Source organism: Lepidochelys kempii, chromosome 2 (genome assembly GCF_965140285.1).
Source record: "Lepidochelys kempii isolate rLepKem1 chromosome 2, rLepKem1.hap1, whole genome shotgun sequence".
Lineage (NCBI taxonomy): Eukaryota > Metazoa > Chordata > Testudines > Cheloniidae > Lepidochelys > Lepidochelys kempii.
Genome location: NC_136381.1, coordinates 255,733,448 through 255,748,738, shown reverse-complemented (window position 1 = coordinate 255,748,738; position 15,291 = coordinate 255,733,448). Strand labels below are relative to the sequence as shown.

At 46.0% G+C, this 15,291-nt stretch overlaps 1 protein-coding gene across 2 annotated transcripts in view; it reads right to left on the bottom strand.

The window, feature by feature from the left end:
- WDR86 (WD repeat domain 86) overlaps positions 1–15,291 on the bottom strand; it is a 50,460-nt gene that overhangs the window by 28,233 nt on the left and 6,936 nt on the right. For both annotated transcript variants that reach the window (XM_073334633.1, XM_073334634.1), the window contains exons 3-4: positions 7,185–7,326; positions 4,043–4,466 (exon numbers count right to left, since the gene is read on the bottom strand). In XM_073334633.1, coding sequence (XP_073190734.1) covers positions 4,043–4,466; positions 7,185–7,326 — 566 coding nt within the window. The remainder of the gene's footprint in view (positions 1–4,042; positions 4,467–7,184; positions 7,327–15,291) is intronic.

Genomic DNA, 15,291 nt, shown 5'->3' with positions numbered 1-15,291 from the left:
AAGCTCAGTACCAATGTGGACACAAGAACAAATGGATATAAACTGGCCACTAGGAAATTTAGACTAGAAATTAGATGAAGGTTTCTAACCATCAGAGGAGTGAAGTTTTGGAATAGCCTTCCAAGGGAAGCAGTGGGGGCAAAAGATCTATCTGGCTTTAAGATTAAACTCGATAAGTTTATGGAGGAGATGGTATGATGGGATAACATGGTTTTGGTAATTAAATACTCATGGTAAATAGGCCCAATGGCCTGTGATGGGCTATTAGATGGAGTGAGATCCGAGTTACCCAGGAAAGAATTTTCTGTAGTATCTGGCTGATGAATCTTGCCCATATGCTCAGGGTTTAGCTGATCGCCATATTTGGGGTCGGGAAGGAATTTTCCTCCAGGGCAGATTGGAAGAGGCCCTGGAGGATTTTCGCCTTCCTCTGTAGCATGGGCACGGGTCACTTGCTGGAGGATTCTCTGCTCCTTGAAGTCTTTAAACTACGATTTGAGGACTTCAATAGCACAGATATAGGTGTGAGGGTTTTTTTTGTAGGAGTGGTGGGTGAAATTCTGTGGCCTGCGTTGTGCAGGAGGTCAGACTAGATGATCATAATGGTCCCTTCTGACCTAAATATCTATGAATCTATGAGGAGTATAAAAATACTACTCGAGCATGCAGGGGTGTAATCAGGAAGGCCAAAGCACAATTGGAGTTGCAGCTAGCAAGAGATGTGAAGAGTAACAAGAAAGATTTCTACAGGTATGTTAGCAACAAGAACATGGTCAGGGAAAGCATGGGACTCTTACTGAATGGGGGAGGCAACCTAGTGACAGATGATGTGGAAAAAGCTGACATAGAATCATAGAATATCTGGGGTTGGAAGGGACCCCAGAAGGTCATCTAGTCCAACCCCCTGCTCAAAGCAGGACCAATTCCCAGTTAAATCATCCCAGCCAGGGCTTTGTCAAGCCTGACCTTAAAAACCTCTAAGGAAGGAGATTCTACCACCTCCCTAGGTAACTCATTCCAGTGTTTCACCACCCTCTTAGTGAAAAAGTTTTTCCTAATATCCAATCTAAACCTCCCCCACTGCAACTTGAGACCATTACTCCTCGTTCTGTCGTCTGCTACCATTGAGAACAGTCTAGAGCCATCCTCTTTGGAACTCCCTTTCAGGTAGTTGAAAGCAGCTATCAAATCCCCCCTCATTCTTCTCTTCTGCAGGCTAAACAATCCCAGCTCCCTCAGCCTCTCCTCATAAGTCATGTGTTCCAGTCCCCTAATCATTTTTGTTGCCCTTCGCTGGACTCTCTCCAATTTATCCACAATGCTTTTTTTTGTGGATAAATCCACATACTCAATGCTTTTTTTGCCTCCGTCTTCACTGACAAAGTCAGCTCCCAGACTCCTGCACTGGGCATCATATTATGGGGAGGAGGTGAGGAGCACACAATGGTGAAAGAACTATTTAAAAAAGGTGGACATGAACAAGTCCATGAGACTGGATCTAATGCATTCGAAGGTGCTGAGGGAGTTGGCTGATGTGATTGCAGAGCCATTGGCCATTATCTTTGAAAACTTGTGGCAATCAGGGGAGGTCCTGGACGATTGGAGAAAAGGCAAATATAGTGCCCATCTTTAAAAAAGGAAAGAAAGAGAATCCAGGGAACTACAGACTGGTCAGCCTCATCTCAGTCCCTGGAAAGATCATGGAGCAGGTCCTCAAGGAATCCATTTTGAAGCACTTGGAGGAGAGGAAGGTGACCAGGAACAGTCCACATGGATTCACCAAGGGCACGTCATGCCTGAATAACCTGACTGCCTTCTATGATGAGATAACTGGATCTGTGGATATGGGGAAAGCAGTGGACATGATATACCCTGACTTTAGCAAATCTTTTGATACAGTCTCCCACAGTATTCTTGCCAGCCAGTTAAAAAGTATGGATTGGATGAATGGACTATAAGGTGGATAGAAAGCTGGCTAGATCGTCGGGCTCAATGGGTAGCGATCAACAGCTCAAAGTCTAGTTGGCAGCTGGTATCAAGCAGAGTGCCCCATGGGTAAATCCTGGGGCCAGTTTTGTTCAGCATCTTCATTAATGATCTGGATGATGGGATGGATTGCATCCTCAGCAAGTTCGCGGATGACACTAAGATGGGGGGCAAGGTAGATATGCTGGAGGGTAGGGATAGGGTCCAGAGTAACCTAGACAAATTGGAGGATTAGGCCAAAAGAAATCTGATGAGGTTCAACACGGACAAGTGCAGAATCCCATCTGGGGACAGAGTGGCTAAGCCGCAGTTCTGCAGAAAAGGACCTGGAGATTACAGTGGACAAGAAGGTGGATATGAGTCAATAGTGTGCCCTTGTTGCCAAGAAGGCTACCGGCATATTGGGCTGCATTAGTAGGAGCATTGCCATCAGATAGAGGGAAGTGATTTCTCCCCTCTTTTCGGCACTGGTGAGGCCACATCTGGAGTATTGTGTCCAGCTTTGGGCCTCCCACTACAGAAGGGATGTGGACAAATTGGAGAGTCCAGCGGAAGGCAACAAAAATGATTAGGGGGCTGGGGCATGTGACTTACGAGGAAAGGCTGAGGGAACTGGGGTTATTTAGTCTGCAGAAGAGAAGAGTGAGTGGGGGATTTGATAGCAGCCTTCAACTACCTGAAGGGAGGTTCCAAAGAGAATGGAGCTAGGCTGTTCTTAGCGGTGGCAGATAACAGAACAAGAAGAAATGGTCTCAAGTTGCAGTGGAGGAGGTCTAGGTTGGATATTAGGAAAAACTATTTCACTAGGAGGGTGGTGAAGTACTGGAATGGGTTATCTAGGGAGATGGTGGAATCTCCATCCTTAGAGGTTTTTACGGCCCAGTTTGACAAAGCCCTGGCTGGGATGATTTAGTTGGGGTTGGTTCTGCTTTGAGCAGGGGGTTGGACTAGATGACCTCCTGAGGTCTCTTCCAACCCTAATCTTCTATGATTCTAACTCATATGAATTCCAAGCTCAGAGAGGATCTAGGTAACAGATCTAGGAAAATTAGATCTGCCTTTCCTTTAGCCATACAGAAGCTTAGGAAAGACAGAACAGCTTCTGTGGAAGAGGAGTTGTTTCAAGGTTACAAAATGCCATTATTTCCATTACTATTTATATTTTAACGCCTGGCCAGGGACAGACCCATCTCCCCAAATTAAAATTATGCTCTCACCCCATTTGCTAAACAAAAATATTACATTAAGAGTTAAAAATAGATTTGATAAAAAGCTCCTTATTACCTTTCATAGAAACATAAGACTGGAGGGGACCTCCCGGGTCATCAAATCCAGTTGCCTGCTACTGGAGACAATCGTGTCATATAACCCCATTCATATTTTTATCAAGCTCTATTGTTAGATTAAGTTGATTGCCACCATTACTCCTATTGAAGGCTGCTCCAGAACCTCACTCCTCTGATGTTTAGAAATCTTCTAATTTCTAGCCTAAATTTATTCATGGCTAGTTTATACCCATTTGTTCTTGTGCTAACTTTGTCCTTTAGCTTAAACAGCTCTTCATCCTCCCTGGTATTTATCCCCTGAGGTATTTAGAAACCAATCATATCCTCTCTCGGCCTTCATTTTTCAGAGCTAAACAAGCAAAGCTTTTTTAGTCTCCTCTCATAAAATAGGTTCCCCATTCCCTTGATCATCCAACTAGCCCTTCTCTGTAGCTGTTCCAGCTGGAATTCCTGCCTCGCTTCTACCTGGCTTTTTATCCCAAACACCAGTTTCTGGCTACTTTGTGGTCTGAGACTAAAGCTTGTGCTTCTTAGTCACACTTACTGGAACATTTTGTTTCATAGCTTGTCAGTACTGAAGCTTTTTAGCCACGGACGAGGCAGCAACTGGACAGGTTTCCTGCATGTTATTGCTGTACACTGTCTCAGAGGAACCTCTTCTGAGTATAAGGTGGCAGCTCAGTCCCCTTGGCCTATTCAGTTCTTGGCCAAGAATGGTACGATGTGGATAACCACCTCCAGGTGGCAGTATGAAACATACTGGTTCTTACCTCTAGACAGATAACCGATCCTTGATGCTCTTTGAACACTTTTAACTGCTCGCCGGTTACAATATTCCATGTTCGGATGGTATAATCTGTGCTGCCAGAAAATAGCTCCCTGTTTGGAGCATCGAGTATAAGGCATAAAACAGCCCCAGTGTGCCCTAGCAGGGTCTGGTAGCAACGCCCACTCGACACCCACCAGACCTTAACAGTGCAGTCTGTGCTTCCTGTCACCAGGAAGTCTCTGCTCAGTTTCTCCTGCTCCTCCTCTGACTCATCATGAACATCCCTGGAGGAGTAGTGAGCCAGAGTCAGAACACAGTTCCGATGGCCCCGGAATTCCTGGATTTGCTTCTCCTTATCCACACTCCAGCACCGAGCTGTCCTGTCATAGGAGCCGCTAAACAGATAGTCTTTGGCAACCAGGATCCTGTTAAAAATAAAGAACTAGTATACACATTGTTGCTTTGTGCTTTAACTGCCGCCCCCTCACCCCCGGTGACTGCATAAAGGGTACTGTACCAAGACTGCAATGAAGCACAAGAAGCAACTGTCCTTCAAATAACTGTTCAACCATCAGATATATTAAATATATCAATGTGAGCACCTCATTGCCACACGCAAGGACATGGCACAGTCCTGCAGAGACTTACCCAGTTACAAGTGAAAACAAACACATTACAAGGCAGAAGACTACTCCATTCAGGGTTCATCCAGGTTTTGGCCTTTGGTATTTGATTCTCTGCTGCTTAACATTTCCATTCCAGTTTAGGACACCATGTTGCTAGCAAGCAACTCTAATTCCCCACTGAACCTGCAAGACGTATCTAGATTTCTGATACACTGACAATGGAAGATTCCCAGGATCATAAGACTTGCCAAACCAGATCAGAGATCCATCTAATCTGCTATCCTATCTTCAACAGTGGCTAACACCAAATGTTTCAGAGGAAGATACAAAAATCCCATAGTGGACAATTATATATGAAATAATTTGCCCACAGAAGAGATTTCTTCCTAATTCCAGCTAATTAGGGGTTATTTATACCCTGAAGAATGAGGGTTTAATCCTCTTACAATTTTTTATCCTCATTTAATTGCTGATCTTTTCATTAACTATATGAATTACATGTAAAAAACAGGATAAAAAGAATGTTAAAGTTACAAATATAAGCATTCGGAAGTTAGGAAATCCCAGTATTAAGGTTGCATGTGGAACCTTAATTTGGCCCTTCTGCATATACATAATCACATGTTATCCTTCCCTTCCCTCTCCTCTACCCCCCCCCCTCCAAAAGCCAAAACAAGCCAAAACAAAACCTGCTTCAGCATTCTGAAGTCAGGTAACTTATTTAGGTACCTAAAATAGACTAATTTGGGGCACCCTTTAAAAAATAACCTTGACTAGCAGCGCTACCATGTGTTATTCATTAGTTATCAGTTGCTTTTATAAACTTATTTAGCAGCTCATTTTTCATTATGGCTATTTAGTTGTCCAAAAGCCAAAGAAAATAGCCAACAATAACAGCAATTAAACTAATCGAACATTTAGTTTCCAAGAACTTGGAACCACAGATGATGGTTCCTAAGACCAATTATCACACAACTGTCAGACAAACAGGCAGGTTAAAAACAACTTTTAAAAAAATACCTAGTCAAGGATCTCACAAAAAGAGGATGATCATCATTATCCCAGTTTTACAGATAGAGGCTACGGCTACATGAGAGAGCCGTGCACTACAGCGGCGCAGCTGTAAGCTCTCTAATGTAACTGCTCTACGTAGATGGGAGAGAGCTCTCTCAACAGCTTCACTACTTCAGCCCTGGTGAGCAGCTGCTCCCTATGCTGGCAGGAGAAGCTCTGCCATCGACATAGTGCTGTCCACACCAGCGCTTATGTTGGTGTAATTTACATCACTCAGGGGGGTGGTTTATTCACACCCTGAGCAACATAAATTATGCTGACAAAAGCTGTAGTGTAGACATAGCCAGAGAAACTGAAGAACAGAGGGGTTAAGTGACTTCCTTAAACTCTCAAAGGGAGTCAGTGACAGATGTAGGATCAGACACCCAGTCCAGCACTCAGTCCACTGGACAACAGAAGATCTGATCAAAGAGCAGCATGCAGCCCATGAAGTTCTACCCTGCAGTTCATAGCACCTTCACCTTAATGAGGAAAAGAAGGTTGTCCACTTAGATCAAGAAGCCAAATGTCCAAATTACAGACAGGGCAGGGTGGGTTAGGGTTAGGAATACTTCTAACCACCTTCTTTTCCGTAAGTTAGACATGGCCCTTTGGCACCTGTCAGGCTGCAAAGGCAGCCATCTAAAATGGGCAATGTTTTGGTGTCCATTTAATTCAAGATGTCATGAAAACTGGCTGACCCAGTATTTGAGCTGTCTCCTCCAACTGTTTACATATTCTGTTACATGCGTGTATTTGTTTTTTCCTTTCAAAACAAATGCTTCAATTGCTCTATTCCTAAATAAGTAAATATTTTCCAGCAATCAGGAGAAACCCTAGGATAACAAGCTAGGGAATATGCAAGTTCAGTAAGAGGTCACAGTGTAATTTTAAACTTAGTTTTAACAATAAGGAATAAATCATTCAAACAGGACCATGTCCTTTTTGCTAACAAGAATGGCTGACACGCTGCTTTTAAAATCTATTTATTACAGGTATCTGCTTTCAACTGAGCAATTTCTCCTAGAATTCCATTCCCAGTGGCAGATTCACCATACTGTGAGCCTTTTGCTGTTCTCCCATCTCCAGTCTATAGCTGTGTCAGCACCGTTGCTAGGATAACTAATTATTACCGCAAAGAACATGAGTAGCAGAGAGTCAAAGATTTACACAACCCATTTAGTTGTATAATGGAGATTACCAGATAAATTGTCTTTCTACCAGGATACAAGGTGGGTGAGATAATATTTTTTGTTGGACCAACATCAGTTGGAGAGAGAGACAAGCCTTTGAGCTACACAGAGCTCGTCCTCAGGTCCCACAAAAAATATTACCTCACCCCCTTGTCTCTCTAACATCCTGTGACCCACAGGGCTACAACAGCACTGCATACAATTTATCTTGTGTACAGTTACAGAAGCACAATGGAATGATCCTCTTAAATGAAAAATCTGTAGTACCAACCTGTTGACAATTGATGTGTGCCCTCGGTAAATGGCCAGACACTGGCCTGTCATCACATCCCACTTTCTAATTGTGTGATCTGCACTACATGTGAATGCAACCTCATTTTCTAAGTGGCAAAAGGTGATGTAGCTTTCATGTCCTAGGAACAATGAGGGAGATAAAAAATATTCAATATGTTTCAAACAGAACAGGTCGGGCAAGCTGTGACATGCTTTCTTTAGTTTAATTTAAAAAAAAAAACTAGTTTGAAATTGGCCTGATCCAAAACCCCAGACCCTAATACTTTTGCGGCTGCAGTTTAAAAATCCACAACTGAGTTCATCACAAGCAGGAGCTCATGGAAAACATGGCACTTTTAATTTTAAAAGCATGAACTCCATCTTTGATTTACTGCTTCACTGGTATAAAGAATAAATTAAACAGAGGCATAGGTGCTGGAACTAGGGGTGCTGGGAGTGCTGCCGCACCCCAGGGCTTGGAGTAGTAACAACACAAATACATGGTTTCCGCATTCCCCCACTATAAAAATTGTTCAAGGACCACTGAACAGAGGTATGGTGGACCATTTCAATGATTACTGTCAACCAATTTAAGGCCCATCACTGAGCTTCTTGTTGTTTTAAAGGGTATTACGGAAACAATGAGCCAAATTCATCCTTGGTGTAACTCAACTGAAATCAACTGAGTTCAAATGAGCAATGAATTTGGTTCACTATATAAATACAAGTCTTTTCTCTTCTCTTTTTTAATTTGGTGAAAAAAGTGTATTTCAACATTACCCTCTGGTTTTTTAGACAAACAGCAGCACTGGGCTAGTGCAGGAAATTCTGAAATTCAAAAGACTAATTGGAAAGTTTCATTACCCAATCTAATTTAATAAGGTCCAATGTGAGTGAAATGCAAGCAACTAAAAGAACATGAGTGATGAAAAATAAATCAGCTGTATTCCCCCCCCCCATTATTTCTAATAACAAGTAGAAATATTAAATATGCTTTCAATGGCAACAGTATCTCTTTAAGCAAATAGAGAGAAAGAATAAAGGCATTGTCATTACTATTTATACAGTGATCAGAGCGTAGTAGGCTTTATAGTCAGATTAAAAACAGACATGGTCCCTGCCCTAAAGAGTTTACACTCAAGCAAAAGTGTGGGAATAGAGGCAAGGAGGAGTAGGGTTACAACATTTAGGTTGAGTTGTTATTTGATTGTACCATTAAGTGTATTTTACTAGGCCTCTGTGAGTTCAAGATTCAATTCCCACCAGCTCTGCCATAGCCTTCCAATTTGGCCTTGTCACAAGATCTCTCTGGGCCTTGGTTCCCCATCTGTAAAACAGGGGTATAATACTTTCTCTCCTTCCCCCCACCCACCGCTTCATTTTATCTGTTTAGATTGCTTACTCTTGGGGTAACATCTCTTACTATGCGGCTGTACAGTGCCTAGCACAATGGAACCCCAGTCTCAGCAGGGGCCACTAGGTGCTATGATTATTATTCCAGTAGCTTTGGGGTTTGTTTGGAGGGGTGGGGGAAAGAGGTAGAACATGACAAGCAGAAGAGGATGGAGGGAAAGAGGAAGGAACAAAGATATAGGGAAAGGAGTGGTAGAGTACGGAGAGTTATGCAGAAGAGGGAAATGGGAAAGGGTAGAGGTAAGGATCATCAGGAGGAGAGCAGATGGTAAAATGAGGCAAGCAGTCATAGTTAACTGACAGCATTAAAAATATGTGACTTAAAACAAGTGACTAAAGATAGTCAATTAGATATCAGGGGGTAGCTGTGTGAGTCTGTATCCCCAAAAATAACCAGGAGTCCAGTGGCACCTTAAAGACTAACAGATTTATTTGGGCATAAACTTTCATGGGTAAAAACCCCACTTCTTCAGATGCATGGAGTGAAAATTACAGATGAAGGCATTATATACTGACACATGAAGAGAAGGGAGTTACCTCACAAGTGGAGAACCAGTGTTGACAGAACCAATTCAATCAGGGTGGATGTAGTCCACTCCCAATAACAGATGAGGAGGTGTCAATTCCAGGAGAGGCAAAGCTGCTTTTGTAATGAGCCAGCCACTCCCATCTCTATTCAAACCCAAATTAATGGTGTTAAATTTGCAAATGAATTTTAGTTCTGCTGTTTCTCTTTGTAGTCTGTTTCTGAAGTTTTTTTGTTCAAGTATAGCTACTTTTAAATCTGTTAGCTACTTTTAAGATTTAAAAGTAACAGATTTAAAAGTAGCTATATAAGCTCCTAGTCAAATACTTATCTAGAAGAGGGACACACGCAATATACTGTCAGACTAACTGTAGACCATGCTGTGCACAGGAATTTGTTTATTGTTAATCTGACAGCATATTGCACATCTTGTCAACTAGAGCATAAATTTTTGCAATGAAACGAATATGTGGCTGACTTCCAGAAAGTCAGAGTCTTTCCAGATGGTATCACAAGTAAAGGTAAACTGAAATGCATTTTAAGTAAATAAAAGATGGCTCTGGGGATTAGTAATGTGATATAGCACTCTTCTAGCTGCTGGCTGAGTTCCAACCTAGGTCACATGACCAAAAGTTGTTACCATCAACAGCCAATGAAAAGTGAGCTTGATGGCCTCAGTCCAATTACCCAGGGACTGTAATGTGCACCGAAAAAAAACCCCACACACACCAAAATTTGGCACCCTTATAAGCAGACTCAACACACTGGTCAAGAATCAGGCCATCTGATCTATACTATGAACCCTTGTACCTATGCTGAGGTTTTGTGAAAACCTTCCACCAGTGCTAGCAAATTTGGGAGTGTGAATGTAGACATTCACCAGCATCTTGAGCACCATGCTACATAATTCTGCTCTGAGCAGCTCTAGACCAGTGGTTTTAAAACTTCGGGTCACGACCCAGTACTGGGTCATGGAATGCAAGGCACTGGGTCACCTTCCTCAGCACCCAGGTACCATGGCGCCTGGCCAGTAAAAACTAGTGGTTCCTGGCAATGGGAGCTAGGGCAGGCAGGGGGTGGTGCCTGTGGGTGAGAGCTGCTTGCGTGCCTCCGCCTAGGAGGCAGCCCTGCTGCTGGCTGCTTCTGTGGCGCAGCGTGGTCTGTGGTGCCAGGACAGGCAGGAAGCCTGCCTCTGCACCCCGGCTGTGCTGCTGACCGGGAGCTGCCGGAGGTAAGCCTGTGCCCCAACCCTGCACCCCGATCCCCCAGCTCGGAGCCCCCCCAAACCCGAAGCCCCCTCCTGCACCCCAAATGCCTCATCCAAGGCCCCACCCCAAAGCCTGCACCCCCAGCCCAGAGCCCTGACCCCCCTCCCACACTCCAACCCCCTGCCCCAGCCCAGAGCCCCCTCCCACACCCTGAATCCCTCATTCCTGGACCTATGCCAGAGCCCTCACCCCAACCCTCTGCCCTAGCCCTGAGCCCCGTCCCACACCCCAAAGCCCTCATCCCCAGCCCCTTTGGGTCATGGGCATCAACAATTTTCTTCAACTGGGTCACCAGAAAAAAAGTTTGAAAACCACTGATCTAGACAACCTGGTGGCTGAATCACTTCACCACTATCTACATTAGTTACTCTTGGAGGAATTATGCACCACTGCACACATGCAAAGTTCAAGTCCCCTGCAGATTTTTTCCCCCCTGCAGAAAATAGATTCTGCAGGTGAAGTGCTGCAATTACACCTTTCACCCACCAGGGGCTACTGTTGTGCCAGAAGAGGACAGTTGGCTCATGGGCAGGAGAGGCTGCTTTCCTCACAGTGCCCTGCCTATGGGGACAGGTGAGGAGGCACAGTATATGTGAAGCACTTAGAGGAGAGGAAAGTGATCAGGAACAGTCAGCATGGATTCACCAAGGGCAAGTCATGCCTGACTAATCTAATTGCCTTCTATAAGATAACTGGCTCCGTGGATGAGGGGAAAGCAGTGGACGTGTTGTTCCTAGACTTTAGCAAAGCTTTTGACACTGTCTCCCACAGTATTCTTGCCAGCAAGTTAAAGACGTATGGGCTGGATGAATGGACTATAAGGTGGATAGAAAGTTGGCTAGATTGTCGGGCTCAACAGGTAGTGATCAATGGCTCCATGTCTAGTTGGCAGCCGGTATCAAGTGGAGTGCCCCAAGGGTCGGTCCTCGGGCTGGTTTTGTTCAGTATCTTCATTTATGATCTGGAGGATGGTGTGGATTGCACCCTCAGCAAGTTTGCAGATGACACTAAACTGGGAAGAGAGATAGATACACTGGAGGGTAGAGATAGGATACAGAGGGACCTAGACGAATTGGAGGATGGGGCCAAAAGAAATCTGATGAGGTTCAACAAGGACAAGTGCAGAGTCTTGCACTTAGGATGGAAGAATCCAATGCACCGCTACAGACTAGGGACCGAATGGCTTGGCAGCAGTTCTGCAGAGAAGGACCTAGGAGTTACAGTGGATGAGAAGGTGGATATGAGTCAACAGTGTGCCCTTGTTGCCAAGAAGGCCAATGGCATTTTGGGGTGTATAAGCAGGGGCATTGCCAGCAGATCGAGGGACGTGATCGTTCCCCTCTATTCGACATTGGTGAGGCCTCATCTGGAGTACTGTGTCCAGTTTTGGGCCCCACGCTACAAGAAGGATGTGGAAAAATTGGAAAGAGTCCAGCGGAGGGCAACAAAAATGATTAGGGGACTGGAACACATGACTTATGAGGAGAGGCTGAGGGAACTGGGGATGTTTAGTCTACGGAAGAGAAGAATGAGGGGGGATTTGATAGCTGCTTTCAACTACCTGAAAGGGGGTTCCAAAGAGGATGGCTCTAGACTGTTCTCAGTGGTAGCAGATGACAGAACAAGGAGTAATGGTCTCAAGTTGCAGTGGGGGAGGTTTAGGTTGGATATTAGGAAAAACTTTTTCACTAGGAGGGCAGTGAAACACTGGAATGCGTTACCTAGGGAGGTGGTGGAATCTCCTTCCTTAGAAGTTTTTAAGGTCAGGCTTGACAAAGCCCTGGCTGGGATGATTTAATTGGGGATCTGTCCTGCTTTGAGCATGGGGTTGGACTAGATGACCTCCTGAGGTCCCTTCCAACCCTGATATTCTATGATTCTATGTGGGGGATGGACAGAGTAGGGCACATGGGGCTTCTGGGGGGTCATGTAGACTGGGGTTCACAGGGGGTAGTGGGGGGACAGACTGGGGCAGGAACACAGGAGCTAGTGGGTGATAGCATTAAGCCAGGGAGTGGGAGTGCAGGGCCACATGGGAACAGTGGAGGACTGGTGGCTGAGTGGAGGTGCAGGAACACATGGGGACAGAGGCAGATGTGCCTGACTGAATGGGAGAGGCTTGGGGTCAGCCAGGGACTCCATGGGGGAGGCTCCCCAACTCCCTAACAACTCCTCCCAAAAACAACTATTCCACACTTCTCCCACTCCAACCCACACCCAACAACCCTCCACGTTCACTCCTAGGCTGTTTCCCAGCAATTACTTCCCTCTCCCTCAGCTCCTCTCTTACCCCTGACTCCCACAAGCTTTTGCACTGTTTCTGAGAGGTGCAGGAAATTAACAGAGCCCTGCAAATCCACGGGTATCTGTTTTATATCCATGGACCATTTTTGCAGATAGCCACTCGGATGCAGATACAAATTTTGTATCCGCGCAGGGCTCTGACGGTAAGAGTCAGGCAGGCAGCTGTGAGAAACCATGGCTCGGACTCTCCACCTGCCCCGGGCAGGGCGCCTGGGGTACAGGGACACAGACTGGGGCTGCTCAGGCCCCACGCAGGGCAGGTGGAAGGTCTGCTGCGACTCCCCACAGCTGGCTCTTAGCATGGCCAGGCTGCGGCTCAAAGGGCCAGTCCCCCACTGGCTGGAGCTGGGTCAGGGAGAGCCATGCTGGCAGCTGTGGGAAGCCGAGGCAGACCCTCCACCTGCTGTGGGTGGGGGACCCGAGCAGCCCCCGACCCGTTTCCCTGACCCCCCAGATCACCTGCCCAGGGCAGGTGGAGGGACCCAGGCTCCCCACAACTGCAGCTTCCCAACCCAGCTCCGGCCAGTGGGGGACAGGCAGCTGTGGGGAGCTGCAGCGGACCCTCTCATTGGCCATGACTCCGCGGCTCCTCACAGCTGCCCGGGTGGCTTGTATCATGGCTAGGCTGTGGCTCCAAGGCCCTACCCCCCGGCCAGAGCTGGGTCGGGAGAGCCGAGTGGGCAGCTGTGGGGAGCTGGCATGAAGTCATGGATCTCCACCTGCCCTGGGTGGGGGGCCCGAGCAGCTCCACAGGTCACCATGCAGCAGTGACCAGTAGCACTGGAACAGGGGACCAGGAGGGGCCTCGCCCATCCACTCTTCACAGGGGTGGACCCCTCCTCCTTCCCTTCTTCTTCTCCCACCAAGGTCCCACCCACCCTTCCCCACAGCCAGGCCAGCTGGAGCCCACCTGGGGAGCTGTGGGGAGCTGCAGCAGACCCTCCACCTGCCTGTGGTGCAGGGGAGGGACTGACAGCAGCCCCCAGCCATGTCCCTGCCCCCCAGGCTCCCTGCCCAGCCAAAGTCAGGTGAAGGGTCCATGACAGCTCCCCACAGCTGCCCACGTGGCTCTCCATGACCCGGCTCTGGTGCGGGAGGGGTGTGCCTCAGAGCCTCAGCCAGGCCACAGTAAGTAAAGCCATGCAAATCCGTTGATATCTGTGGATATCTACAGACAACTTTTGTGGATCACAGCGCAGATACACAGATGCAGATCCAAGCAGGGCTCTCGAAATATGTTTCTTTATTGTAGTTTAAATGAATTATTACTCAAAGTTCTGTATTAATATGCCTATTAAGGAATCTATTTGATAAAAATATTTCCTGAATCTTTTTTGTTGTCTATATTGTTACAAAAAGAAAAGGAGTACTTGTGGCACCTTAGAGACTAACAAATTTATTTCAGCATAAGCTTTCGTGAGCTACAGCTCACTTCATCAGATGCATTCAGTGGAAAATACAGTGGGAAGATTTATATACATAGAGAACATGAAACAATGGGTGTTACCATACACACTGTAACAAGAGTGATCACTTAAGGTGAGTTATTACCAGCAGGAGAGCAGGGGGGTTGGGGGGAACCTTTTGTAGTGATAATCAAGGTGGGCCATTTCTTGGACGTTGACAAGAACATCTTAGGAACAGTGGGGGGGAGTGGGATAAACATGGGGAAATAGTTTTACTTTGTGTAATGACCCATCCACTCCCAGTCTCTATTCAAGCCTAAGTTAATTGTATCCAGTTTGCAAATTAATTCCAATTCAGCAGTCTCTCATTGGAGTCTGTTTTTGAAGTTCTTTTGCTGAAGTATTGCCACTTTTAGTTCTGTAATCGAGTGACCAGAGAAACTGAAGTGTTCTCCAACTGGTTTTTGAATGTTATAATTCTTGACATCTGATTTGTGTCCATTTATTCTTTTATGTAGAGACTGTCCAGTTTGACCAATGTACATGGCAGAGGGGCATTGCTGGCACATGGTGGCATATATCACATTGGTAGATGTGCAGGTGAACGAGCCTCTGATAGTGTGGCTGATGTGATTAGGCCCTATGATGGTGTCCCCTGAATAGATATGTGGACACAGTTGGCAACGGGCTTTGTTGCAAGGATAGGTTCCTGGGTTAGTGGTTCTGTTGTGTGGTTGCTGGTGAGTATTTGCCTCAGGTTGGGGGGCTGTCTGTAAGCAAGGACTGGCCTGTCTCCCAAGATCTGTGAGAGTGATGGGTCGTCCTTCAGGATAGGTTGTAGATCCTTGATGATGTGTTGGAGAGGTTTTAGTTGGGGGCTGAAGGTGATGGCTAGTGGCGTTCTGTTATTTTCTTTGTTCGGCCTGTCCTGTAGTAGGTGACTTCTGGGTAATCTTCTGGCTCTGTCAGTCTGTTTCTTCACTTCTGCAGGTGGGTATTGTAGTTGTAAGAATGCTTGATAGAGAGCTTGTAGGTGTTTGTCTTTGTCTGAGGGGTTGGAGCAAATGCAGTTGTATCATAGAGCTTGGCTGTAGACAATGGATCATGTGATGCAATCTGGATGAAAGCTGGAAGGCATGTAGCTAGGAATAGCGGTCAGTAGGTTTCCAGTATAGGGTGGTGTTTATG